Below are 27,528 nucleotides of genomic sequence, written 5' to 3'. Positions count from 1 at the left end.
CCTCTGCCCTGGGGGATCTTTTTCAGCCCCTGGGGGTAGGATGTCTGTATCACTCCCTTATTTCTCCCCATCCTTCAAGGCAAGGAAGAAACATTATCACAGACTAAGTGCCAAACTAAGGCACTCAAATAAGGTGTGGAGCAAGGCCACAGTCTCACGGCATTTTTAAAGCACTGTGACACCACTTTCACATTTAGTGAGAGCTGTGCTTGAGCATACAGGATAAAGCCTTGTACAGCTTAAATCCTAAGTGAGCCATATACATTTTAACTCCTTTTTTTAAAAGCAAAAATAAATGAAAATCTCACTATTATAAAAATCACACACCAGAAAGTACCATATTTTTCACCCTATAGGACGCACTTTTTCCCCTCCAAAAATGAAGGGGGAATCTGTGTGACGCATGGGGCGAATACAGGCTTTCGCTGAAGCTTGGTGCGCACCGACCCCTCTCGCTCTCCAGGCTTCAGGAAGCTATCAGCAAGCCTGGGGAGCCCTGCGGGAGTTCCCGCAGGGCTCCCCAGGCTGCGGATAGCAGCCTGCCGCCCGGCGTGCCCTGAAGCAGAGCGCCCCGCGCGCCAGGCCGACATCCGCAGCCTGGGGAGCCCTGCAGGAGTTCCCGCAGGGCTCCCTAGGCTGCGGATAGCAGCCTGCTGCCCGGCGTGCGGGCGCCCTGAAGCAGAGCGCCCCGCGCTTCGGGCAGACATCGGCCAGCCCCACAAGCTCGGGGGACAGCAGGGAGGCGGAGCGCTGCCATACCGCTGTTCCCCGACCTGGTTTGGTTTCCCCGACCTGGTTTGGTGGGGGGAATAAAGGAAAAAAATTTTTCCTTTATTTCCCCCCCAAAAAACTAGGTGCGTCCTATGGGACGGAGCGTCCTATGGGATGAAAAATACGGTATATATTATTTATTCTTCTACATTATCATGTAGATTTTAATAGGTGTCTAAATAATTCCTATCCAGATATGGTTTTAATGGCAATTATTTGTATTTGATCTCCAGCTGATATACAACTTTAAAGTGGGGACCCATTTCTTAATTTGTTATCATATGTTTGTATGGTGGTAGAACTGCTGTTATGACTCATCTTAGAACAGGCCATGACCCACTAGTAGGCCTTAATCCACATCTGAAAACCAAGCGATTTAATCCCAATTATTTGTTAACAATATTCTTTTCGCTTTGAAGATAATTTTGATTGCATTTTTTACCAAATTATAAATTTTTGGGCCGACTTCGTTCGGGGGGTTCTGATCATGAAGCTTGCATTTTTTATATCAATTGTAATCAAGAGAACATGAAAGAGGCGATTTTGATGAGGAATATTCTGCACCTTATTATTATAGGAGGATTTAAAAAGGGCCAATTGTTGATATGTATACAGTGGTACCTCAGGTTACATATGCTTCAAGTTACATATGCATCAGGTTACAGACTCCGCTAACCCAGAAATAGTGCTTCAGGTTAAGAACTTTGCTTCAGGATGAGAACAGAAATCATGCTCCGGCGGCGCGGCAGCAGCAGAAGGCCCCATTAGCTAAAATGGTGCTTCAGGTTAAGAACAGTTTCAGGTTAAGTACGGACCTCTGGAACGAATTAAGTACTTAACCCGAGGTACCACTGTATAGTGTTTTCTTCATGAAAAAATCCCCTGCTTGCGTGATAGCAGATTGGCTGAGCCATTGTAATTTTCATAGGTGATAATTATTTCTATAAACCATAATCGTGACAAGGCTTGCAATTAAAATATAATCAGTGTTATGATGCTATATGATGATGTACTAATACATTCTGCATTGTGTAAGTGAATTAATACTTGTTTAGTAAATCTAAACAACCTGGTTTGGTTTGTAGACCTTAGGGTGGAATTGCACAAAGGGAAAACAATGACAACAATCAATATTAAAATCAGTTTAACTGTCAAAAGACAGGCAAAAAGACCCGTTTTCATCTGGGACCTAAAACAAAGCAAAGTTTGTGCCAACTGAATTTCTAAGGAGGGGAGGAGTGTGTTCCATGCCCTCCAATATTTCTCCAATGAAAATAGGGATGTCTTATTCAACAACCATAATAATGATAATGATGATGATGATATTTATACCATCACTCTGAGCGGCTTCCAACATCTATAGAGACATAACAAAACATTAAACATTTAAAAACTTCCCTATACAAGGCTGCATTCAGATGTCTTCTTAAAGTTGTATAGTACTTCCTTGGCTCAGGAGTCCCATGACTCCATACCCTTCAACATTTATCCGATGAAAATAGGGATATCATAAGAAAAGTGGGACATTTTGGGATCAGATCAGAAACCGGGATGGCTTCTGAAATTCCAGGACTGTCCCTGGAAAATAGGGACACTTGAAGGGTCTGGTGTTCCATAACTGGGGTGCTACAGGTGGGATGGGTCACTCTGGGAGATGGCTCCTTGTACTTCCCTTACTGATGGCCCTACAAGGAAAGCCTCCCCAGCTCAGCACTGCTAAGCTACAGCAAAGGGCGCACTTGCAAATATTCCTTGAACTGCCACCTTGGCTAAAGAACCCTTGGGTTCACTTCAGAGCACCTGAAGGAGGCAGTAGCCGAAACCTTTTGCTGTAAGAATTGAAAATCTCCGTTTTGTTAGGCACTGTAATAAATATAAGTGTGTGTGTGTACACACAAATGCACACACAAATACTACATATGTTTTAACAATCTTCCAAAGAAGTGTGAACTACATTGCCAAAAACAACCCCCCCTTTTTTTTTTTACTTCTGAAGTGGAAATCCTTAAAAAAAGAGATTGTTAAAGAATATGAGTGATAGAGAATTTAGGAAAGATAAAATTAAGTGTGCATTGAAAGGGAATTTAGGAACCACAATGGGGGAACCAGAAGTCACATTAGAATTAGTAAAGGATGAACTTAATTTTGTGTATTTCTTTTTGGTATGCAAGGAGTATTAATTTTGGATTTTTTTGTTGATCGTTATATACTGTTTGATCTGGTTTTCTGTTTTGTTATGGGTTTGTTTTAAAAAAACCACAACCAATAAAGCATTAAAAAAACAACAGAAAACTCTAAAGTGGAAATCCTAACTCCAGTTCCTGGGAGTAACCCCCTCTAAATTCACTAGTGCTTCAGAGCAGACGTGGGTTGGGAATTAGGGTTGTAAAGGAAGGCTGCGCATTTTTCTCAGTATGCACAGTTGGATGAGCTGTTGTCATGGTTTGTTCTGTGCGGGGTTTGGAAGAACTCAGTTCACCGGACACGCAACGAACTACAACGCCCAGGATTCTTCGGGGGAAAGCTGGCAGTTGAAGTGGCGCAAACCGATGCGGATTTCGGACTCCTCTCTGCAGGTTTAGCTGTGCCCAACTCCTCCATGGAGCCTTGTGCGAAAAGGCTACGCAGTCGGGGGGAAAGCTTTGGTACGTGGGGATAATGGAAGTGCAGGTTATTAAGTTCCCTAGTTCCGAAATTTATAGTTAAAATTTAAAATAGAAATTCGTAGTTTCTACACGTCCCTCTTTTCCTCTCTACGGGCCCACTTTCGACTCATTTTAATTCCTTAGTTTTGAAACTTGGGGATACTTTCATTTTTCTTTGCCCCCCCAGAGGCAGCGCAGGGCTGCAGCCCTCTCGATCCAAATCCCCGAAGGGTTTTGAGGCGTCTTAGAAAAGAACATTTCCATTGTGGCGGACGCTTTGTGGACTTGGGAGTCCCACTGAACACACACACGTGTTTCCTTCTAGCATCCAGCTGTCAGAACCTGTCGACTCGACTTATTTCAGGGGTTCATGTTAGGTCTGCAAATGGCTTCCTCAGCCTGCGCAGAAGGTTCCTGCATTGCAGGGGGGTCGGACTAGATGACCCTGGTGGCCCCTTCCAACTCTACAATTCTTTGATCGTTTGGGACCGTCACAACAACCCCGCGAGGTGGGTTAGGTAGCATTACTCCGCCCCATATCTGGAGGAAAGCCGAGGCTGCTTTGGTCGGAGGGCTACCAGCAAGACCCATTCATGGACCCAAGGCAGCTCGCTGCTGGGAAGCCGGCTCTGAGAAGCGTGTGGGGCGGCCAGAGGGACGCTACAATGGCCCATCGCCACCCATTTCGCAGTCCTGCAGCAGCAACGAGGCGCAAACAGGATCCCTTCCTGCAGGCTGAGCCTCTGCAGCAAGGCGCTGCCTAGTCCTCCGGCCAGTAGGTGGTGCGTCGCCCATAGTGAGGAACAGCGGCGATAGGAGCGGCAGCGGGGGGGGGGATGGAGAGGGACGTTAGTGCGTCTCTCTGGTGATGACAAAGCGGGTGCAATCTTAACGGCTTTCCCTACAAACACTTCCGGCTCGCTAATATGCCTCGGCTGGACTCCATGTGCGGGGCGTAGAATGTGGTGGCAAATACAGTACGTTTTGCGTCTATTCAGTCGTTTTAAAAACGCGCACGCAACAAAACCCAAGGTGTGCATTCATTCCGCTGCTTCCATGTTTGCTCGAGGAGAGCGTGGCCTTCCGCCTGTGGGCGCAGGTTGGCTGATGAAATAAGGATCTTGTCAGGGTTCCCTTTTGATTTAATTCATCAAAATAAACAAGACCACCATCCTTTAACTAGGCTTATTTAAAACTAAACAAACCCCCCACCAACCCCACCTCCTTGTCTTTCCCCGCCCTGCACCCGCACGTGGAGTCGTCCATCGCACTCCCGAAGTGCGCGCTGCGAGCAGAGCCTCGCGCCCTCTTTAGGCAGCTGCCCGGTGGCGCTTGGCGGCTTTGCCGTAAAGCGCCGCCGAGTGTCGCGCTTTTGCGACCGCGGAGGGAGAGAGAGGGGGAAAGGGAGAGGGAGGGAGCGGCTGGCAGAGGAGAAGAAGAAGCAGAAGAAGGAGACGAGGGAGGTGGCGGCGGCGGCAGGAGAAGCAGGACCGGGGGCGGGGGCCGCGCAGCAAAGCCAACTGCCACCGCTCGGGGCTGCGCCCTCGGCCCCGAACCGGGGAGGGAAGGAGGGGACCGGGCGAGAGGAAGGACGTCGCGCCGAGCGGAGCCGTGAGGAGGGTCCGGCGCCAGCTGGGCCGGGCTAGGCCGCTTCGCCCTCGCCCCCCTCAGCGCCCTCAGGTACGCGCTGGAGGCTTCCGTGGGCCCCGGGAGTGGGAGGAGGGCCAAAGGCCGCCCTGCGTGTGGGGCTCCCCTGGGCCGGGGCTGCCCGCCGCCTCCGCTCGCTTCCTCCCGCTTCACGGCGGAAGGGGAGGTGGGAGACCGCAGATGAATAGGCGGCGGTGGGCTGATGGCCCCGACTGGTGCAGCGCCGTCCGCCTTCCCGGGAGCTCTCTGTCCCGAGAGGCGTACAGTTTGGGTTGGCTGGGTGGGGGGAGACGGAAGGGTGGCAGCTCCACGCAGCGTGAGAGCTTGTGGGGTAGGAGGGAGGGCAAAATATGGGCAGCTCGGGCTTGGCCGGCCTCTTGCGCCTCGCTTTCCTCCTCCCCGCGCTGGGCCTGTGCGATCTTGGATAAAGAAATGGAATTATTGGTGATCACTATGCCCTGGTCTAGCACCCTCGAGGGTCTGGTGAACGCCGGCGATATGAGTAAAAAAAACTGCAAGTGCCTGCATTGAGAAGTTAAGAATCTAAATTTAGACTCTTTTACTGCATGTGTTGGAGGGGCGTGGAAAGGGGGATTTGTAAGGGCCACAGCAGCCCCTCCCCTTAAGGGGGTGGAAGCTTGAAGTGGAGGGTGAAGAAACGAAATGCAGCTTTAGAAATGGGTCCTGGGTTGTTGTCTTTTATGTCATTTCCATAATGACGTGTGATGATTGATTGATTAATTAATAATACGGCACCATCGGTGCACATGACACCTTTATACGGGAACCCAAACAAAAGGCAGTCCTCTGCTTTTAGAAACTTACATCTAGAATGTGGTTGGAATGGGGAGATGAGTTGCAAAGGTAACAGAATATGATGGCATAAAAAGGTGGCAAGAGGGAATCTGCTTGGAAGTGGCTGAAGCAAACAAAACATGCATGCAGCTCAATTCTGTGTAGGTTTACTTGTGAAAATACCTGTTGGAAGTCACTAGTGCTTGTTTCTGAGTGTGTATGGGATCACTACATAAGGCTGTTAGTCTTTCATTCATTCAAACGAATGAGTGTGTTTAGCAGGATAAATGCCTCTCTTCATTTGACATTTCTGCTTGATCAGAAGCATTTATTTCTTATTTAATTAAAAAAAACTATTCAAAAGTTTCAATACAGCATTTTCATTGGATATATACCCTCCATGTATTTTGTTGTAATGCTCATGAAATGAAGCACTCAGAAGAATTCTTTTAAAGTGTTAATTCTATCATGCAACAACAAGCTATCACTCCTCTTTGGAACACATTTTTAAAAGAAAAACTTGATTAGTTTTCAGATACCTTTTAACTGAATAACTTTCTAAAGAAATGCCTGAAGTAGCTGATATCATAGTTTGAAATCTTGTTTATTCTGTTATATTTTACTCCAAGAAGACAAATTTATCCTGAATAGAACCCCATAAGGCCGACATGTATGTACAAAACATTTTTTAATGTGATCCCATTGAGATACCAATATGAAATTTTGCAGGTAGCTCTTAGAAATATTAAATACAATTTTTGGAAATTTTTAATCATATTGATTTTTAATCACCTTTTAAAATTTACAATTTTGTAACTTAACTTTAAAATTTAAAGTAAGCCTGTCATGCGACATATCACATTAAAGCCCATGAAGTTTTGAAGAAATTTTAAAGGTTTTTGTGTAGTCCCACAAGGCCAAAATTCCCGTTTTTTGAAATTTCAAACCCTCATAATTCAAAAATAGGATGAGATTTTTAAAAAAGATTTAAACTTAGTTTTGATCATTCAACAAGTGTACAAAATATGACAAAATCGGATGACATGAGAGAAAAAAATGCATCACTTGATATGGAATGACCCAAGGGCAAGACTTAGGGTGATCACTTGCTGTATGCTATCCCTAGAGAAAATATGCCCAAGGTGCCTTAATGTGGATTCATTATCTCTTAACACACTTTCAACACAGCCCCTTTTATTTCTGTCACATGTTCAGAGTGGACTCTCTTCCCCTACTTAGGTGTTTGCTTGTGAATGGAGTATGGATTCTGAAACAGAGTAGGGATGTGGCATTGGATTTCAGATGAATGGACAGTAAAAGCTTAAGTATGATGTGGCCCTGATGTGAAGAGAGCCTGAAGAAAAGGAGAACAGGATTTGTGACTTGGGGAGGTTGTATGGGGTTCTAGTAGGACTAAGATGGAAGACCATATTTGCAGTGGTTGAAGATTGCTCTGCAATTTGTTTTAAGGTTTTTTTGTGCCATGGTTGGTATACTAAATTAACAAAACAAATGTTGTTCACAATTTGTCTGCAGGTTGGAGAGGAGTGAAGTACTCTTGTGACCTGGAGTCCTTATTTTATCAATGTGTAGCCCTTCTATTAATGCTTGAAATTTGATTTGAACAAATGGCAATGGAGCTACCTTGCTGAATCTGAGCTGGTCTGGGGTGGGTCAGTGCCTGGACTGCATTGGAACGGGGCGGGACTCAGAAATCAAAATGCAGTAGGACAGGGAGAGGATGAGAGCATTTCAATCTTAACTCCTCCCCTCTCAAAATAAAATATCTGGTGGTATCTTTGTACATTGTCAAAGGCCATGTAGCAAGTTGGAGTATGTGGCAACTCTGAACCTTGGCAAGCTTTGTTGTCCTCCCAGGGTATATATTTTGTGGAATCACTTGTTAACTGTACTGTGAAATCTGTTTACCAGGCAGGTTGAGGTAAATTTAATGTAAATTGAGGTTCAATTTTTACATGCGATTGGGGGAGTGAAGGTGGTGAGAAGATTATGAAGGGCAAAATTACAAGAGCTAGCATTGTGTTTATATACACAACATATGCCGTATATGCATAGAGTGGAATGAGAGAACTAGTGTCTGGTTGTGGATCTGCTGTTAGTTAAACACACTTTGGCTATATGCCAACTGGTCTGTCCTGAAATGGTGGGTCACAGTGGTGAGGAAATCATGTTAACAAGGACTTAATGTATCGTGTCTCTCTTTACAGAGTTGAGTGGGGTGTCATTCATGTGAATGAATCTCCCAAGTGGTAAGCTTCCCCCTCCCCGGGTGACATGATCGTCTAGTTGTATCTTGCACATGATAGTAAGAGATCCCCTGATGCTGACTGGAACGGCTGGTGGCGATCTTCTCCCCCCCCCCCCCGCTACCACCCCAGGATCCTAAGGGGTCCATAGCAGGAGATATAGGACTATAGACCAGCCTTCCACTATCTAGATGCTTTGGCTCATCTGGATTTTGTTGGGGCTGAGTGAAGCTGTTGTTGTAATATATTTTTTTATATCCCACCTTTTCCCCTGTAGCCCAAAACATTTGGGGAAGGCTGGTATAGTTTGTATAGGAGTGTTCAAACTTAGTCAGGTACCAGGTATGTTTTGCGACTGGCACAGGTCCAATTACAACCAGGTGGAAATCTCTGGATGGTGGCTGGCGAAAGCAAAAAGTCACTTAGAGAAGGATCTGAAATATGTCAATGAAGCTTCACTTTGTTCTGTTCTGGATTGTTTTATTTGATGTTTTGATGAGATTTGTTCTTTAAAATATAAAGTGGTATAGAAATGAAAGGAATGATGATGATGATGATAATGAAGTCCACTGCAAAACAAAAACAAATGAAGAAAAATGGCACCTAGCCATTCCATTGTGGCAACCATAACCCAGGTTTAAGGTGCCATTTGGTGGTATCTATCTAGCAATCAGAATTTCTTGTTGCAGTGCTACTAACTAATCCTGGTGATATATGAGCAGCTCTCTCCAATGTGAACTGATGAGGATTGCTGTGGTGCTTGGTCTTCAGTACGTTAATGAAAGTACTTGTTAATATACCACTCTGAATACTGCTACTATTAGAATGGCAGTAGGGGGGAAACAACTGGGGTGTCAGTAAGATCAGAAAATTGGGCTGTCCTTAAATTGGAAAAAAAATTCAAAATTGTGCACGCCACATTTCTACCAGAGTTGACATGGCAAGTCTTCTAAAAACAGCAGTATAATGTAAACATAACACAGCAGAGCAAAACAGATTATCCATGAATACTAATAAAAGCATCAGTTGGATAGCAGCCAACACACCAACCTGAAACAGAAAGAAGGCAATAGGAAGTGTAGGGGGATAGCAAACCATTAAAACTGTTTTTATGTCTGAATGAGCAGCCAAGATGGGTAACATGGAGCCTCTGATATTGTTGTGCCCTGCATTCAATATCCTGAACTTAGCCAGCCATGCAATCATAGGAATGCTGCCAGAAGTCCCAAGCACAGGGATTGTGACTTGCCCACTACAGAGTTTGCAGCAATTGTGCAACTCCACCACCCTGATCATAATGTCTCTTACCCAGCAACAAGCTACTGTATAGCACAATAGAAGCACCAATTACTGTGGTGCTAGTCAGTAACAATTAGTCCACTTCCCTTCCTCTTCAATATGCCCATTGAGGGTGTAGGAAGTGGGAGCATCAACCTCATCTGTGACGTTAGCACCAGTAATGTGAGCAACCTGTGCCACTCCACATGCTTGACTCCAAACTCCCATCAGTCCCAGCCGGTATGTGACCATTGGTCAGGGATAATGTGAGTTATAGTTCAGCAACATGTGGAGGATCACGTATTCCCCATCCCTGCTCTAGGCCGATATTCTGAATTGTTGCAATACAAACTATAAAAGTCTGAGTTCAAATGGAAACCCTGGTAGATGCTGCTAATTCTTCCTTATCTTTAACTCTTGTTGTATGCTGATTTCTTCCATACCAGTAGAAAGCTATGTTCCCCAGAGGCTCCTGAAGGACAGCCCTTCCATCTGGGATGACTCTTCCCTCTCACTGGCCTACCAGAGAGAAGAGTTATCCCAGATGGAAGGGCTGTCCTTCAGGTGCCTCTGGGAATAGAAATTCACGGTAAAATTTTCCTTTCATTTCTGGTTATTGGTGCCCTTTAAAATAAGCTTTTTAAAAAATGGAAAATCTGTGTCCAGAGTCAATTTTCAGAGGTAGTCCCCGTCACACAGTGGCATGAATATGCGGTGCCTTCCTAACGTATTTTACACTGCTGTAGAAACTGCTTTTCTGTGGGTTCATTCCACAGCACAGCTGTAATACTTGAAGGCTTGGAATTGCATGGCCATTGGCCAGGGCTGATTGCAGAGTCTTTCCCACACATGTCCTTGAAACTTTATAGATCAGTGGTTTTGGGGCCACCACCCCCTTGGTTACATAAACTCGGTGTTCCCTACCATATAAACAGCATTATTCAGAATAGCAGTGTGCATGACCCACTAAGGAAGATGAAAACACAATAAAATTCAATGCAGTAACAATTAATTGCACATTTATTCAAAATCCAGTTAGAACTAGTTTAATTAATTCAACAAAATTGATTATCTTGATCCAGTGCTACCAGCTTTTCAAAGTCTGAGAGTCATTTCTTAGATACCACATTTAGTAACTCCTTCACTGTTCCATAAATTCTGAATGCAATGGATGCGCTTTATACCAGTTTCCCACTCTCTGGTCTAAAGTCACATAGCAGGAGTCTTCTTAAATCACTACATTTAGTAATCTGGAAGTCAATTTCTTTGGGGAGAAGTTGGACAACAGTACTAAACTGTGTTCCATCAAGGTTCATGTTGGAAATGCAGCAAGGAATTTCCAAATCGCAGAGAGCAATCAGAAATTTCCTTTTGTAACCAAAACTTGTATTATTTCTTAAACTTTGGCTTCAGATCAGTCATTTTGTAGCTCAGATAGTTCTTTCTCCACTCCCGCAACTTCCTCAATATATCTGAAAATGGATTTCTAATATGGAATTTCTATCAAAAGAACATCCCCCAAATCACTTAGACATATCTTAAACAGCATATCCAAATGGTGACAAAAAGCTTGTAAACATATTGCTCTGCTTTCCTTTGAACCGCATCAGTGAGGCCAAGAGGGGGATCTTATCGTTTGGGCAGCCCAGGACCTGCATACAAACTTCCCAGGCTTGCATCCCAGAGAGGTCACTTCAGTGCTTACAGCGGTTTGACTTCACCCCCAGAGGCGCACTCCATTGTCTGTCAACAACATCCCACTTTTCTCTTCTAGATCAGGCAGGTTTGGAAATTGGTACAGCATAGCACACCTTACATTGCACTTGGATAGAGTTAACTCTGAAGTAAATATAGAGATGACAGATTTGGCCTCAGTTACCTCCAGCACCCCCTGACACCCCCTTGCCTCTTACTGCCCCCCCGGGTAATCCCATGCCCTACTAGGGGACGGTACTGTTCTAGAGGTTGCAGCTGTTCTGTGGAATGAATCTCTATGGAGGCATTGCCCATGGAAAGGCCTGTAAAGAACCCTTGCTAACAACTGGCTTACAAGTATGGCCTGTGCAATACCTCCAGTGTTAGTTATTTAACTTCGCAGTGTTTTTACTCTCTGCTTTGGCATCCAAAGCATTTTACTCAAAGTAGACCTGAAATTAATGGCACTGACTTCATGTTCATTAATTTCCTTGGGTCTATTCTGAGTAAAGCTCAGGTACCACCCAGTATCACTGCCAATGTGCATGGTTTGTCATCCGAGACTTTCCTGGGCCTCTGCCACCTCACATCATTGAATGAGTCTCTGGACCTCTGCTGCCCAGTTTGGGAAGGAGTGGGTCATACATTGTTGAACAGAAAGGTCTTTACAATAAGTGGGCAAGAAAGGGGTTTGACAGATATCACTAGGGAGGGAGTTATGCATCTGTACTGCCCCCAGTAAAGGCCCTTTCCCTATTATCTGCCAGTCACATCTTAAACTCCAAAGCTGATATTGGGGCTCAGGTAGGTTTCCTCATACAATTTGGTCCTCTAAAATTTTCATACCAGCACTTTAAATTGAGTGGCCTACCCAGACCATACCTCTCACCGGCCCTGCTCTGTGTCCTCTTTGAGTGCTTTTGCCTGGCTGAAATGTGTCTTTGAACTGTAATGACGCCTCTTACTTACCTGGAAGGAGGAATGAGGGTAGGTGTAGAAACCTGACTTTTGCTTGCCTGGAATATAGCATAATGAAGCAGGGAAGATTGGGAGCCATATGTGGTTGGACTCTCATCAGCCCAGCCAGGGATAATGGGACTTGTAGATCAGCAAGCAGGACCACCAGCTGCCCATCCCTGGTATAAAGGGAAGAGCCATGTCCATTGTTCTGCCCACACCCGCTTTTGTGCCCTGCCCACCATTCATATGCAGCAGCCTTCCAGAAGGTTATGCATGAGAGAATGTGGCCTTGGGGCTGAAATAGGTCTCCCATCCCTGCTAATAGGAGGGGGCATGATAGAGAGAAGAGAATCTGAGCCGTGGCTGCAGAGTGGAGTATGTTTCTAAGTCTGCTTAGGAGAGTTGTCATACATCATGTAGGATGTTCTCTGGAGAGTCAAGCTCAGTCACCTCCTGATGTTTAGAAGATTGGGGTGGAGGTATTGGAAAAGGTTCACTGGCTCCTTCAATGGTTTTGGGCTCAAGTCAAGACTGTTGGCATTAGCTTACAAAAGCCCCACAGCTCAGGACCAGAATGTCTTGAGGGCCACCTAGTCCTGCATGAACCTTCCACCCTTTGGTCAGGGGTGACCCTTTGGAAATCCCTACCTACTGTGGTCAAGGGTGTGGTGACTCTGTTTTTCAGTGCTACTGAGGTTTAGGTCCTCAGAATTCGCTAGGGCCAGGTCATAATAGTGCTACTTGCACATCTGCCCATGATTGTGGTATTCTTAGTTCTGCCTACTTGTTGTGTTGCTTTGATGTCTAGTACAGTGGTCTCCTGCCAACCTAGCAGTTCAAAAGCACGTCAAAGTGCAAGTAGATAAATAGGTACCGCTCCGTCAGGAAGGTAAACAGCGCTGCTCTGGTTCGCCAGAAGCAGCTTAGTCATGCTGGCCACATGACCCAGAAGCTGTACCCCGGCTCCCTCGGCTAATAAAGCGAGATGAGCGCCGCAACCCCAGAGTCATCCGCAACTGGACCTAATGGTCAGGAGTCCCTTTACCTTTTTACAGTGGTTAGGGTGGTAGACTAGAACTTGAAATATCAGTGTTTGAATCCCCATTCAGTCATGATGCTTACTGGGTGATTTTGACCTGGCCAATCACCGTCTTTCATCTCACCAGATCAAGGCTACCTCACAGGGTTGTTGGGAAGGTAAAACGTGGAGTGGGAGAGCCATATACAATGATGCCTTTACCTCCTTTGTGGAAAGATGCATAATAAATTATAAATGATGCAATAATAAGTAATTTTTACATCCCTGCTGCTTAAACATTTATGGTAATGATGTATTTAATATTTGTATTTTTTTAAGTATTGCAATTTTGTGAGCCACCTTAGAAATAATCTGCTGACAAGGTAAAGTAGAACTGTACAAAATAAAACATAGCAACACCAAGGTTGATCGTGATTCTCCCACTGTTCGTTGACAAAGAAAGGAAGAAGTCACCCTATGTAGGAGTTTGTCCCTCAGCACAGCGGTGCCGCATGCTGAGCCTGCAGGCGCCCAAGCCACCATGTCTCTCCTAGGAGAGACACGGGGCTCTGGTGTGGTAAGTGCCGCCCAGACCCACCCACCCTCCCTCCAGCTCTGCCTCTGCCTCAGCCTTTCTGTAGTTCCTTTAGTGCTGCTCTTTCTCAAAATGCTCCTCCTTCCTTGCTTGTCTGTAAACAGCCAGCAGCATACAGTTTTCCTGGTTGTGTCAAGCAGTGCAATAACCACAGCCATCCCTGCCAGTTTTCTGCATGTTAGGGGAACGTGGAGCATTGTCTTGTTGATAAGCATGCTTCTAAACATGGGCCTCCTAGAATTGTGTTTGCTTGGAGGCCAGTTTCAATTGTGTTGTTAGTTAATACACAGTTCTCTGCACTCCCTCTTTAGTTTTTTGAATGTGAAAATGCCTGGCCATAAAGAAGCTGTTCACATAGCTTTATTGAGCCATTTATGTGAAAGGAAATGTACATGGAGCTACATCTGTACTTTCACCCCCTCTTTTTTTTTTTACAGCCAAGACAAATACACCAGATCCCTCATGACAGCCTTCTGCAACCTGGTGCCCTTCAGCTATTTTGAACTGCAACTCCTATCAGGCAGGCTCCGAAATTAGTCAGGTGCCAGGCGCATTTTGCGACTGGCAATCAGCCTTTTCAACTGGATGGAGATGTCCAGGAGATACCCTTGGTGCATAGCATCTCCACCTGCTTGGCTGCGTCTTTTACTACCCCGTCCAGCACTTGATTTGCCCAGCAGTAAAATATGTGTCCTTTTTTTGCTGCTGCAGCACTGCCGGGTGAATCAGGTGTTTGGTGGGGTAGAGCGGCAGCAAAAGGCTTCCTTGTCCTATAGCTGCAAGAAGGGAATATGTATCACAGGAGTGGGGTTTTTTTGGTTGTAGGGAAACTTTTGTTCAAGCTGACAAAATCCCAACAAGGGCATAAGAAATGAAGGTAACTTGTTAACATATTTAGAACCTAATTGCTTAGTGAATTAGAGTTTGCTAGCCCTCCCAGTTTTCACAGCAGTTGCAACGTGCAAATTTGCTACTTCGTGCTCTCCAGTTCTTTCTGCTGTTGCCCAGGTTCTGTTTTAAACTATCAGCTACTAATTGGAAAAGTGATGAGCAATAGCAGAAGCATTTGTTATCTTGAGAGCAAGGGTGTTTAAAGCACAGCATCCTAGACAGACCCTGCATAGCTTCTTGACCTCAGCTGGTTCCCCTCTTGATGACAATACAGAATGGTTAAGTCAGAATTCTCAGATTCTGAGCATTCAAAATAGATAAAAATAAATAGCAAGCTTCCAGGCCACATGATTATTGCTAAAACTTGGAAATGTGTGTACAAATACTATTAAATGGCAAAGCAGTGAAGTGTGCACCTGTGTTTTTCATAACTGAGGGTGAGAGGGAGGTGAGCACTTGATGGCAAACCGCAGCTCTCTTAAATCTTCATCCCTCTCCCTGCATATATTTTGTTTTCAAACAAGCAAGTCCAAATTCTCTCCAAAAAATCGCACAACTTAGTTGTGCTCTGTGGGTCATTGTTTCCTGTGATTGCAGGAAGTTCCACAGATTATCTGCGCTCGGTTGAGAAAGTAGTCCTGGTATCCGTTAAAGCTCATCAGACGCTAGTCCTTGTCTGCAAGAGTTTAGAACTATGTGAAAGGGAATACTGCTGCTTTCCTAACAAATAACATTTTAATATAGCTTGGATTTTATTATTTTGCCTTTCTAATCATTAATATCTTCCAACTTGAGGTAACTTAAATTCTTGTTAACCTTTTTCTGGTCCAGTCATCTCCCTGGGTATGTCTTCTACTTCTGCTTCATTTTATTTGAGACACGGCAATTTGTGGGTTCTTGCAGGCAGCATTAGAAACTGGGTTAGAAAAGCTATTTGCCACATGGCTCCTGGAACCTGGGTTGCAGGCGCAAAAACACAATGGCTAGTTGCCATTTTTTGTTCAGTTTGATTTTTGTACTGCTTTCTGAACACACTCAAAGGCTGTTAAGTTACACCCACACCTCTTGCTTGAACCACTGGAGCTACACTACTGGGTTAAAGAAATAACCCCCGCCACATTGCAGTTCTTCATAAATTGCAGCCATTCAATTGTACCAGCTTCACACACACACACGCACACACGTCTGACATTGCAAGGTGATTGGACTACATGACCTTTTGTGTCCCTTCCAACTATGATTCTATGACTAGCTAGATTTCTTCAAACTGCAATGAAAGCTAGGATTAGAGAAGTCCAGTTTTATACTTGAGATTTTATAAAATAAATATGAAAACTGGTATTATATCGAATACATGAAAGCCTTTCCTGCAACCCACATTCATATGTTTATTTTGTTATTTTTACACTGGGAAGGCAAACAGGTAGGAAGATGATAAGTATCGTCTAGGCAATCCCAGTATAAACAATGCATCTTAAAATATGAACTATTTATACTAAAAAGCTTCACACTACATCTTAGGGTGCTCAGGATCAGCTGTCGTCATTTCAAATTCTGTGAGGAATTTCACAATGAAATAGTGATTTCCAGTGCTTCATTCAGAAGCTCCTTGTTTGGAAAATGACATGGGATTTTAAAAAAGCCACCACACCCAATTGTCCTCTTATAATTATTACATCTTGGAGCCTTCAGGAAATGTCACAAAATGAAACTGTATAGGTAAACCAATGATATATCTATTGAGACACATTGTGTAGAATGTTGGTATAATTTTTTTTTACAGATAATTTTTTTAATGTACTTTAAAAAAATTATTTTAAAATAAAGAGAAATGCAAGCATCTTTTTTGGGCTTCATTCATGCCCAGAATTATGCATCAAGAAACCAAAGATTACAATGGCATAGAAAATTACGGACCTGGAAATTAATTACTGTATTTAAAAACCAAAACTACATCTTCCACACCATTTTGTTGAGAAAGAAAACAACTAGCTGCAAGATATTTCAGTTTTTCCAACAGAACAGGTGTACTAACGCTCATTCTCACAGAATGTGGTGATCTCATTTACAATAACACAGCAATTACCGATAAATGCTAAATGAACTATGATACTATATAGGAAAAGAGAACATTCTAGTTCCTGGGCACCATCCAGCTAAAGTTAAGTACTTTTTGGTTGTGCTGTTTTCAATGAGCAAGAGTCAAGGACATGCTTAGGGCTGTAATCCTTATCACAGGATTTCTTGAGAGTAAATTCTATTTAATAAACTGGAAATTATGTCAGAGAAAATATGTACTGAAAACATGTACTGAATCAGGCTGAAATGCTCCCATTGAAATCAATGAGATTTACGTATCTATTCCCCACCATAAAGCCCCCTTTGCCAAGCCACTAACAAACAGTGAATAATTATATCAAAATTCTTGAAAGAGAGACCCAATCCTAACCATTTCTACACAGAAATAGTTCCTACTGAATTCAAAAGGGCGTAAAGGTAAAGGGACCCCTGACCATTAGGTCTAGTCGTGGCCGACTCTGGGGTTGCGGCGCTCATCTCATTTTATTGGCCGAGGGAGCCGGCGTACAGCTTCTGGGTCATGTGGCCAGCATGACTAGGCCGCTTCTGGCAAACCAGAGCAGTGCACAAAAATGCCATTTACCTACCCGCTGGAGTGGTACCTATTTATCTACTTGCACTTTGACGTGCTTTCAAACTGCTAGGTTGGCAGGAGCAGGGACTGAGAAATGGGAGCTCACCCCATCGCTGGAATTCGAACCGCCGACCTTCTGATTGGCAAGTTCTAGGCTCTGTGGTTTAACCCAGTGTTCCCCAACCTTGGGCCTCCAGCTGTTTTTGGACTACAATTCCCATCATCCTTGACCACTGGTCTTGCTAGCGAGGGATGATGGGAGTTGTAGTCCAAAAACAGCTGGCAAATGTGATTGCAACCTAATTTGTTACTTTTGAGCAGTATCTCTCCAGTAGTACCAATCCATCCCTCTCCTATTCATCAGAAACCTAAAGCAAAGCTGAAACCTGTATTAAAAACAGGCAAAGGCTTAAAAACAGGCTACTCTGGAGGGGAGGTGGGGCTGAAAAAGTAGCTGCTACAGCCTTCCAAATGGCATTGTTTCTGGGATGGTGAAAGAGGAGCTTACTTGTTTACTTATGCAAAAGGCCTGATGAGGAGTAACAAGGGAATGCCAGAAGCTCAATAACTGCTAACAGCTTTTCAGCTTTTGTGAGTGGTGGAGATTTCAAGTTGCATTTCCTGCGACCAGAAATCTCCACTTGGTTGCTAGGGGGCGCTGCTGGCGCCCGGTTAGTTTCAAAAGCTTGTGAAGTATAGAGTTTTAAAACACAGCATGACTTCCTGTGATGGCAGATGCCAAACACTGGATTTCCACAGACTTTCCTGCAACTTATGAAGGGGGAAGAAATGAATTATTTAGTTATTGGGAAGTTCTTCTGACAGCTGGTGTTTGCATTGTTCATTATTCTAATATTTCTGTTTTTATTTCTGTCAGGCCCTCCCTGCCGTTTTCCCATGTCTCAATGGACTCCTAAATGTAATACAGTCTATACCCTCGAAGCGGATATGAAGAGTGACGTTTCTTCTGGTGCACCAGAGAGCCAGGAGAGCCTGAAAGGGATCCTTTTGAACCCTCCTCAGCCCATTGAGGCAGCCAAAAGTTTCCCTGAAGAGGTTGAGATGATTGCCAACAAAGTCGGGGATGAATTCTCTCACCTTTGTGGTGACTCTCAGAAGCAGAAGGACCTCAACGGAAATCGCCCAGAGCAAGAAACCATAGGCATGCGCAAGAAGCGTAAAAACCAGCAGGCTGGTCCTTCCTATGCTCAGAACTGTGGCGGAAAAGAGAACCCCCGGATTTTAGGGTTAAGGCAGCGCCTTGATACGCAAAGCGAAGACAATGACTCATCTTTTAGTGACTGTGTCTCTTCCCCTTCATCTAGTTTGCATTTTGGAGACTCTGACACAGTAACGTCTGAGGAGGAGGACAAGGAGGCGGCCCCCGTGAGGCATGCTCGGCCGGTGTTGAATGCTTCAAGCAGAACTCATGGTACTCGGCCCCAAAAGTGGCCCCGGACAGAGACAGAGTCTGTTCCAGGGCTCTTGATGAAAAGGCCCTGTTTCCATAGCAGCAGTACTCTGAGGAGGCTCCCTTATAGGAAGCGGTTTGTGAAAACCAGCTCCTCCCAGCGGACGCAAAACCAAAAAGAGCGGATTTTAATGCAGCGGAAGAAAAGGGAGGTATTGGCTCGGCGGAAGTATGCTCTGCTGCCCAGCTCCAGCAGTTCTAGTGAGAATGACATCAGTAGTGATTCCTCTTCCAGCTCATCCACTGAAGGAGAGGAAGATATCTTTGTGTCGACTGGCGATAACCACCCAAACAGTACTGCTGTTCCTTCAGGTAAAACCACCTTGCTGTCAAATAACTGTGTTATCCTGCTCCTCTTCATAGAGTTTTTTAAATAGTTTATCTGCAGCTCTGGTCGCTTAGCTGGAGGGCCCATAGCTAAGACATAGTGCACATGCACTTTGTGAGTGGAGGATTCTCAGTTCAGGCTGCAGGGATTTCAGCTAAAGGCTCTCAGGGCTGTGGGGCAAGAGACTTTGGAGAGCCACTGCTGGTCAGGGAGGCAATGTTGGCCAGATGGACCAGAACTCTGATTCAGTAGAAGGTGGTTCATATGTTTCTATGTGGGATCCAGCCATCCATTTATTGGGGTGCTGGGATTTTGCAGATGATTGGAGAAGAGGCTGCAGCCCAGATTCTTGAGTTCTTTTTCCACGGCTGGGCAAAGTGACTCAGTCTTGGGAGGGAAGAGACTTTGCCTGATTTCAGCCAAAGGCTTCTATGAGAAGGGAGTGCGAGTTGGTGTGCCAAATTTTTAGTTGCCCAAAGTGGCCTGCCAACAAGTCCCATTACTACAGCAGTCAACCTCCCACCACACACACACACACACACAAAAACCCATCTCAGAAGGGTGAGCGTTGGCCTGGGTCCAGTTCATTTCCCTTAATCTATAGGGTCTTCAAACAGTTATGTACCTCTTGTAGAACATCTCTTGCATGTACCATGAATTAGGTATGAGAGATCCTGGATTATATCTGGCCATGCAGAAGCACAGGCAAAGAGACACACTTCTAACAGTCTTGTTTCAAACTTCTGATAACCCTAGAAGTGTCACATAGTCAGTATAGACAGAATGTCACAGGGTTGCAAGTAGCCAAAAGAACATAATCTCCTGTGTCCATCCCTGATCTCCAGTATAATCAGAACCACAATGGCCTGGTTCACACAACTTGCTAAGCCCATGCAGTATTGTTTCTAAAAATTCAGCGTAGGTTACTCTTGTGACTGCCCACTTTCTACTAGCCTTTGCTGTACTATAGTCTGTAGAAACATTCCATGAATGAGAGTAAAATGAGCCCATGATGTATGGATGTAATACACCAATTTTCCATTAGCTTTGTTTAGGGACGCATGTGGCACTGTGGTCTAGACCACTGAGCCTCTTGGGCTTGCCAATTGTAAAGTCAGCGGTTCGAATCCACACAACAGGGTGAGCTCCTGTCCCAGCTCCTGCCAACCTAGCAGTTCTAAAGCATACCAGTGCGAGTAAATAAATAGGTACCGCTGCAGCGGGAAAGTAGATGGTCTTTCTGTGCGATCTGGCACTCGTCATGGTGTTCTATACACCAGAAGTGGTTTAGTTATGTTGGCCACATAACCCAGAGAAGCTGTCTGGAGAAACACTGGCCCCCTCGGCCTGAAAGCAGAGATGAGTGCCGTACCCCATAGTCGAATTCAACTGGACTTAACCATCCAGGGGTCCTTTACCTTTGCCTTTTACCTAACTTTGTTGAAGTAGGCTGGCCCATACTAGCATATACATTGGCCATTTCAGCAATATTTGTTCCCTACTTCATCAGTGTTCTGAAGTCCCCTTATTTCAACTTTTCAGTGACTCTGTCTCGAAACTGGTGCACCACTCACATCTTTATGAATAGGAGGATTATTAATCAAAACCATCATTTTATTTTTAAAGCATGTTTCTTGCTGCTATTTATTTATTATTTTTATTTAACAAAATTTATATACCACTTGATTGTAACATAACTTCTAAGTAGTTTATAAGAAAAAGTAAAATTCTTACAAGTTCAGAACGAATATTGTGTGGCACCTGTAACAGTACCAGTTCACCTGTGGTTTTGAAAGTGTGTGAACACTGCCTGCAAAAGACTCCTGGGTTGATGGGGTGGAGGTTCTGCCCCTTCCATAACAAGTTGCTCCATGAGTTGTTGTGTTCTACCTGCACACTCCTGCTGCCTTCGTTTAGGTGTCTCTCTTTGCCTCTTGCCGACAAAGATGTGAAACGGCTCCACGTGACTAGAACAAAAGTTGATGCATGTATCCAGTGAGCCCATGTGTTTTTGATATTTCTCATCTTTGGGTGGACAGTCATTGTAAATATGCTTTTTCATATCAGCAGGAAGATCCCATGGAGGTTTTCTATAAAATCTGAATAATAGGATATGAATTCAATGCACACACCAAAGAATTCATAGTACCTTAGATCTCTTTGTATTGTACCTAAATTTTTGTGGAATAGAGTCCACTTCATCAGATGCACAAAGGTTTACTTTCATTTGACAGGTACATGCAGTGCTTTTTTCCCTGGGGGTACCCAAGGGTATACAGTACCAGTGCCTCCCCACCCCAAGGTTAAAAGTGTGGCACTTACTGTAACAACTCATGGTGAGTACCAGCACATTTTTTTTCTAATTAAAAAAGCATTGGGTACGTGTATATACATCTCTGCTCCTGTATATAGCTGTCCACTGAAGATAACTCTTGATGCACCTGATGAAATGGACTCTAGTCCATTAAAACTTCGTTTTAACAGTAGATCTGTTAGTCTTTAAGATGCAAGAAGTTGTTACTATGAAACAGAGGCATGAAAACTGTATGAATCAGCAATTGGGATGCAGACATTAACTCTCCCACTCATGGCTGGTGTTCCGTCTTTCAAAACTCACAGTGGTAACCCATCCACAAGGGACCACAAATGACCAAACTCTTTCATGGGAATAATTTCTGTACAGTATAGGCTTTTCAGCCAGTCTTGGCTTAAGAGCACAAAGAGAGACTGCTAGCTCAGACTTTTGACTCCATTGGCGTTGAAAGTGTCCACCTTCCTCCCTGGTTCCCTGCAACTATTTAAATATTTTTTGTTGTTGCTGGTCTTAATGTTTTTAGCAGTGTGATCCTCAAATTCTTTTTCAGCATCCTATATTGTCTGCTTGCATTTATTTTTCCAAAGTTTGTGTTCCTTTTTTTTCGCCTCGTTTGGACAAGACTTCCATTTTCTAAAGGAAGCCCTCGTGTCTCTAATAGTTTCTTTGCTTGTTAAGGACACTAGCATCCTCTAGGCTTTGGTGGTGCCTTTCTTTATCTGTTTTTCTTTTCTTTCTTTTTTAATTTTTAAAATGCTTTTCTTAGGTTATTATACCAACACCAACACAGATGTCACTCACAAGACAAACTTACAAAAAGATATAACTACACACACACAACAAATAATGCACATACATCCCTATTTCAGTTCTTATTCATTTGTATTTGACTTCCTTCCCCCTCAACGCAGGTCCGTTTCTATACTTAATAAACTGTTTCTTTCTCAATTCCACCTCTGTTTTTCCTCTATATCTTATATTTACACACACACACACACACACACACACACACACGTGTGTGTGTGTGTGTGTGTGTGTGTGTGTGTACACCTTTCTTTATCTGGTGTATGTTCCAGCTGAGCTTCTCATGTTGTGATTCTAAACAACTCCCAATCTTTTTTGGAGAGTTTGATCCTCTTGAGTTTGCTGAAAAGGAAGCTGAAAAGCAGTTACCTCTTTTGAAGTCAAATGTGATTGTTTTGTTTTTGTTTGGAAATTGTTCCATTTACATATATATTGAATTGGATAGCACTAGAGCCACAGTTTCCAGTCAGTTCAATAACATTTGTATCTAACACCTCTACATTGCTTAAGATTAAATCCAGAGTTCCTGCTGCCCCTCCGGTTGGTTCCATAATTGTTGTTCTAGAGGGCAGGCATTTAGAAATGGTACTTTTTTGTCATGACTGCAACGCACTTGCACTCAGTCTATGTGAGGGTAGTAAAAGGCACCTTACTATAGCGTTTCATCTTTTGGATGCCTCAGCGTAAGAAGAGTTCTCTGCTTGATCAGTTCAGAGGCATAGGCTGGCATATTGTTTCCTCTGGGACACAACCAAATGGCCTAATGGGAAGCCCAATGTTTCTTTGTGACAGATATTGGTATGGTGTGTCTGATTCTGGAGGTAATACACAGTCCTCATGACTAGCAGCCACTGAAATTGTCTGATCCCCTTTAAAGCTATCTATGTTGCTACATCTTGAGATAGCAAATTCCATAGCTTAACTATGTGTTGTGTGTATTGCTGACCATTCATTTGCACTGTATGGCTTCTCTCTTTGTACATGCAGAAATTAGACAGTTGTAGGACCTGACTTCACTTGTAAGACAAAGCTTTATTTTACGTGTTCAGTGACTCTTGAGTTTAAACTGAAATACGACACAATCCAGGAAAGTCTGTAAAAGCCTCCTGTGTTGGGGCATGCTTAGGAATTAGAAATGTTTTTCAGGGCATGCTTAGTCACAGCTTTGAAAATAAAATACAGTTTTCGAAGTTACAAATTCATTCTCAATTATCTGCTTTCCATTGAAACTGTATGGCAGGGAATGTGCAGCCATTCAGATATTTCTAGACTTCCAACTCCTGACCATTGACCATGATGTTAATGACCACTCATCATCCTACCAGCTTTGCCTTCACTGTCAGAGGCATAATGCCTCTAAATACCACTTGCTGGAAATTGCAGGTCAACAAGATGCTGTTGTGCTCCTGCTCTTGCTCATTTGGCTCATCTGGTTGGCTACTGTGAGTACAGGAAGCTGTAGTAGATGTGCCTTTGGCTTGGTCAAGCAGGGATCATCTTATCTTCTTATGTCTGGATCCAGTGAGAAAGTCCAGCATCATCTGAAGGGCTGCAGATTCCCTGTGTATGAAGGCACATGAGGCAAGCATTTTGCTGACACTGAGTCAGTTGGTGCCTGGATGAGAGGTTGTGCTCCAATCTCCCATGTCTCTTTCCTTGAACTTCACAGAAAAGTGGGATATAAATTAAACAATGCTGAGTTACTCTGATCTGAGAACAACAATTTGGTAGCTCTAATCTGCTCCTGACCCATCAAATAGCTCCTGGTCTATTTTGGGTCAAAGCTGCTTCCAGGCACCACTGAAAGTGGCTGCAGTCTTATTAAAACTAAATGTAACTGGCGCAGAAGAGGTGTATTATTACTTTTTGTAAGTTACATCTTCTGCAACACTTACTGATTGCCTCCATTTTGCACCATATATAGTTAATACCTTGTGGAATTCAAATCTAATGCAACTTATTTCAGTCTTCTGTTTCCTTTGCGTTCTGCCTTTCAGGGAGTATTGATGAAGATGTGGTGGTGATCGAAGCATCCTCCACCCCCCAAGTCACTGCCAATGAAGAAATCAATGTTACCTCAACAGACAGTGAAGTAGAGATTGTAACAGTTGGAGAAAGTTACCGGTAAGGCCAATGTTCTTTTCTTTTGGAATATGATAATAACTTTGTGAATAAGGGTTGGACTTTATTGAACAGCTGTTCCTTAAAGTCAGGGTTCATAATAAGCGGGTGCGGAGTGCATTTTGCAACTAAGAATTCCCTGAATGAGATCACGTCCTGATGCATAGTTCTAGTATTCGGCTGCTGAACCATTCAAATGGTGCAACTGACCACTGAGAGCACAGGAGGAAAAATGCCTCCCAGCCAATAGCACAACAGAAACACAACTAGGGATCTCACAACCCTTTGCATTTGAAAAGAGCATTCTAATCAACACATTAGTGATCTGACTTTGTTGCTGCTGGGAGGGACTGGAAGGTGACTTAGGACTGTCACCTTCTCCCCACACAGGTAAGCTGGTGCTGCTATCAGTGGAGGACACAGGACAGTGGCAACAAGTCAGAGTACTCAAAAGTCTTGGTTATAAAGCTTTTTTCAAATGCAAAGGGATGTGGGAGCCATCCAGGATAAACATAACTTAGATGGCTCCCTGCCCTTCCCACATAGTAGCAGGAGCCCCCTCTTGGCCAGGCAGGTTAGAGTTTAATGTTTGAAGTCTCTTCAAAACAGTATGAGGTCTAATGAATGTCTGGGAGTTAGTTATTTCTTTTCAGGGCAAATCATGTTGATAAATGTGGAGTGTGATCAAGAGACAAAATTACTACACGTTAGTTTCTTTATATAATTTGGTATGAACATTGAGTCCTTCTGTTTTAGATTAAGTAATAGCACACACAGTATGTTCACCTTTAAAAAAATTCCTGCCCAAAGTATATGTGTACTTCCATAGGCTTGGTATTTTGCTTTTGAAATAATTCAGAGATGTATAACTGTGGCTTTCTACTTTGGGTGCTATATTTTTTGTTGAAATGATTAGGAGGAGAATATTTTTTACAATGCACTTAATTCGAACTTCAAAATATAACCAAGTTACTACATAAGCTCCCTTTTATGTTTCTTTTTGTATTAAGAGCTGTGTATTATATATGACGTAATGAGAAAGAGAGCTTATGTTTTCAATGGGGGAAATATTATTACTGATGATGAGCTTCAGATACATATGCACCCGCCTTTTTAAAAACCACACTTTTGTTTTCTGTAATCAGCACTTTAAAGAAGCCATAGACAGCAATGCTCAAGTGTGCTAATACTCAAACAAATTAAAACTAGAAACAACCCAATACATTTTAAGGGGCACTGGATGTCAATCAGCCTAAGGCCTGGTTAAAGAGGAACCATTTTTTGCCTGGCACCTAAAGGTGAAGGTTCCAGGTGAACTTCCCCTGGCAGGCTGTCTTTGTTGGTTGGAAATTGGTGGATAGACTGTTTGCAGTTGGAATTAGCAGAGCCTTCATTATGGGATTCCCCCGCCCTTGTGTTGTTCTTGCCAGAAAGCTATGACGTTCACATAGTTGTATTAAAAATTTCTTCTAAACTGTCATTTATTTCATGTTATTTAACACGCCTGAATTAGTTTTTTGCCGAAATTTGGTTTTTAAAACAGAAAACCTATAGTGTTAGTAGAATATCTGTTTTTTTAAAAAAAGAAATAATTATTATATTTCCCCCCCATGTAATATTTTCTTAAAGACTTAATGTAAAATGCATTCTAAATGCATGCATTTTTCTCATGGGAAAATTCTGTACAGAATTCCATATTGTGAAATAGAGATTTGTCTAATGAAAATTGATGGATAAGGAAAGTTTTCTAGGTGATTGCAAATGTTGATCTCAGTTTGCCAGGAATTCAGAAGAATTCTTCACATGTAGAATCTTATTCCCATTTGCCTTGGTGTAAACCCTTTTGAATTCATTCAGTAGGATCTATGTCTGTGTAGAAATGGCTAGGATTATGCTGTTGGACCTGTTCTTCCAAGAATTTTGATGTCATAGACCTATTTTGCAAAAATAAATGGAATGTGCTGCTGCATTGGGGGGAAAATGGCAACTAGCCATTCTGATTTTGTGCCTATAACCCAGATTCCAGAAGCCATTTGGCCCTAGCTTTTCTATCCCAGTTTCTAACACTGCTTAAACTTCATTGGTATTGATTTCTCTCACCCTCTTGTAGTTGGAACTTCCAAGTTAGCTATAGGCAGCCTCTGGTATGGACCAGATAGTTGCCATTTTTGTCATGTGTTAAATGTTCTAACATAGGGACGCGGGTGGTGCTGTGGGTAAAACCTCAGCACCTAGGACTTGCTGATCGTCAGGTTGGCGGTTCGAATCCCTGCGGCGGGGTGCGCTCCCGTCGTTCGGTCCCAGCGCCTGCCAACCTAGCAGTTCGAAAGCACCCCCGGGTGCAAGTAGATAAATAGGGACCGCTTACCAGCGGGAAGGTAAACGGTGTTCCGTGTGCTGCGCTGGCTCGCCAGATGCAGCTTGTCACGCTGGCCACGTGACCCGGAAGTGTCTGCGGACAGTGCTAGCTCCCGGCCTATAGAGTGAGATGAGCGCACAACCCTAGAGTCTGTCAAGACTGGCCCGTACGGGCAGGGGTACCTTTACCTTTACCTTTAAATGTTCTAACACCCAGCTGTGCTCTTTCCTTTTCACTATCTGATGGTACAGATATTCTCTAGTCCCTGTCCTTCTGCCTCTGCAACAGTTGGATGCTGATTCTAAATTTAGAACAAGAGAACCCTTCTCTTCAAATGTATGCATTTACCGTATTTTTCGCTCTATAACACGCACCCGACCATAACACGCACGTAGTTTTTAGAGGAGGAAAATCCGTAGGTATGCCACCCGTAGGCATTCCCTCCATAACACGCACAGACATTTCCCCTTACTTTCTAGGAGGAAAAAAGTGAGTGTTATGGTGCAAAAAATACGGTAATTACATACAGCACAGGTTTTCAACCTTTTTGAGTCCATCACTCCCTTGACCAAATACATTCTTTCTGCGGCACCCCTGTGGGGCTCAGGAGCCCAGTTACATCACCCCTTGCCTGCAGAGCTGGCAGCCCCCCACTCTTTTTCAAACACCCTCCCTTGTGGGGGGTTCCCTCAGCCTCCTCTCCTCTCCCCTCTTCTTAGGAGTCTGGGTATTTATAATTGTCAATAAAGGTTTTTAAACTGTTGACCAGAGATTGGTCAACATTGAATAAAGAGATTGATCTGTCTGACTCAAAATTGGATGGTCCCTGTGAGGCTTGGGAATAACTACTATTTTTGAATGTCTCCAGGTTGCAGGAAGTCTGTTATCAGCTAGAATATCATTACAATATCATTGT

The 27,528-nt window shown here is 43.7% G+C and overlaps 1 protein-coding gene across 4 annotated transcripts in view; it reads left to right on the top strand.

The window, feature by feature from the left end:
- Positions 1-3,297: 3,297 nt before the first annotated feature.
- The window catches only part of RNF111 (ring finger protein 111), a 49,881-nt gene continuing 25,650 nt past the window's right edge, over positions 3,298-27,528 (top strand). Inside the window, exons 1-3 of one of the 4 annotated variants that reach the window (XM_053364268.1) lie at positions 3,298-3,416; positions 18,093-18,998; positions 24,130-24,256. In XM_053364268.1, coding sequence (XP_053220243.1) covers positions 3,371-3,416; positions 18,093-18,998; positions 24,130-24,256 — 1,079 coding nt within the window. In that variant the 5' untranslated portion in view covers positions 3,298-3,370. Of the gene's footprint in view, positions 3,417-4,823; positions 5,097-18,092; positions 18,999-24,129; positions 24,257-27,528 lie in introns of those variants that run through there. The other 3 variants (XM_053364265.1, XM_053364266.1, XM_053364267.1) reach the window with 3 other exon arrangements.

This window comes from Podarcis raffonei, chromosome 14 (genome assembly GCF_027172205.1).
Source record: "Podarcis raffonei isolate rPodRaf1 chromosome 14, rPodRaf1.pri, whole genome shotgun sequence".
Taxonomy (NCBI): domain Eukaryota; kingdom Metazoa; phylum Chordata; class Lepidosauria; order Squamata; family Lacertidae; genus Podarcis; species Podarcis raffonei.
This window is presented reverse-complemented; position numbering and strand designations above follow the sequence as displayed.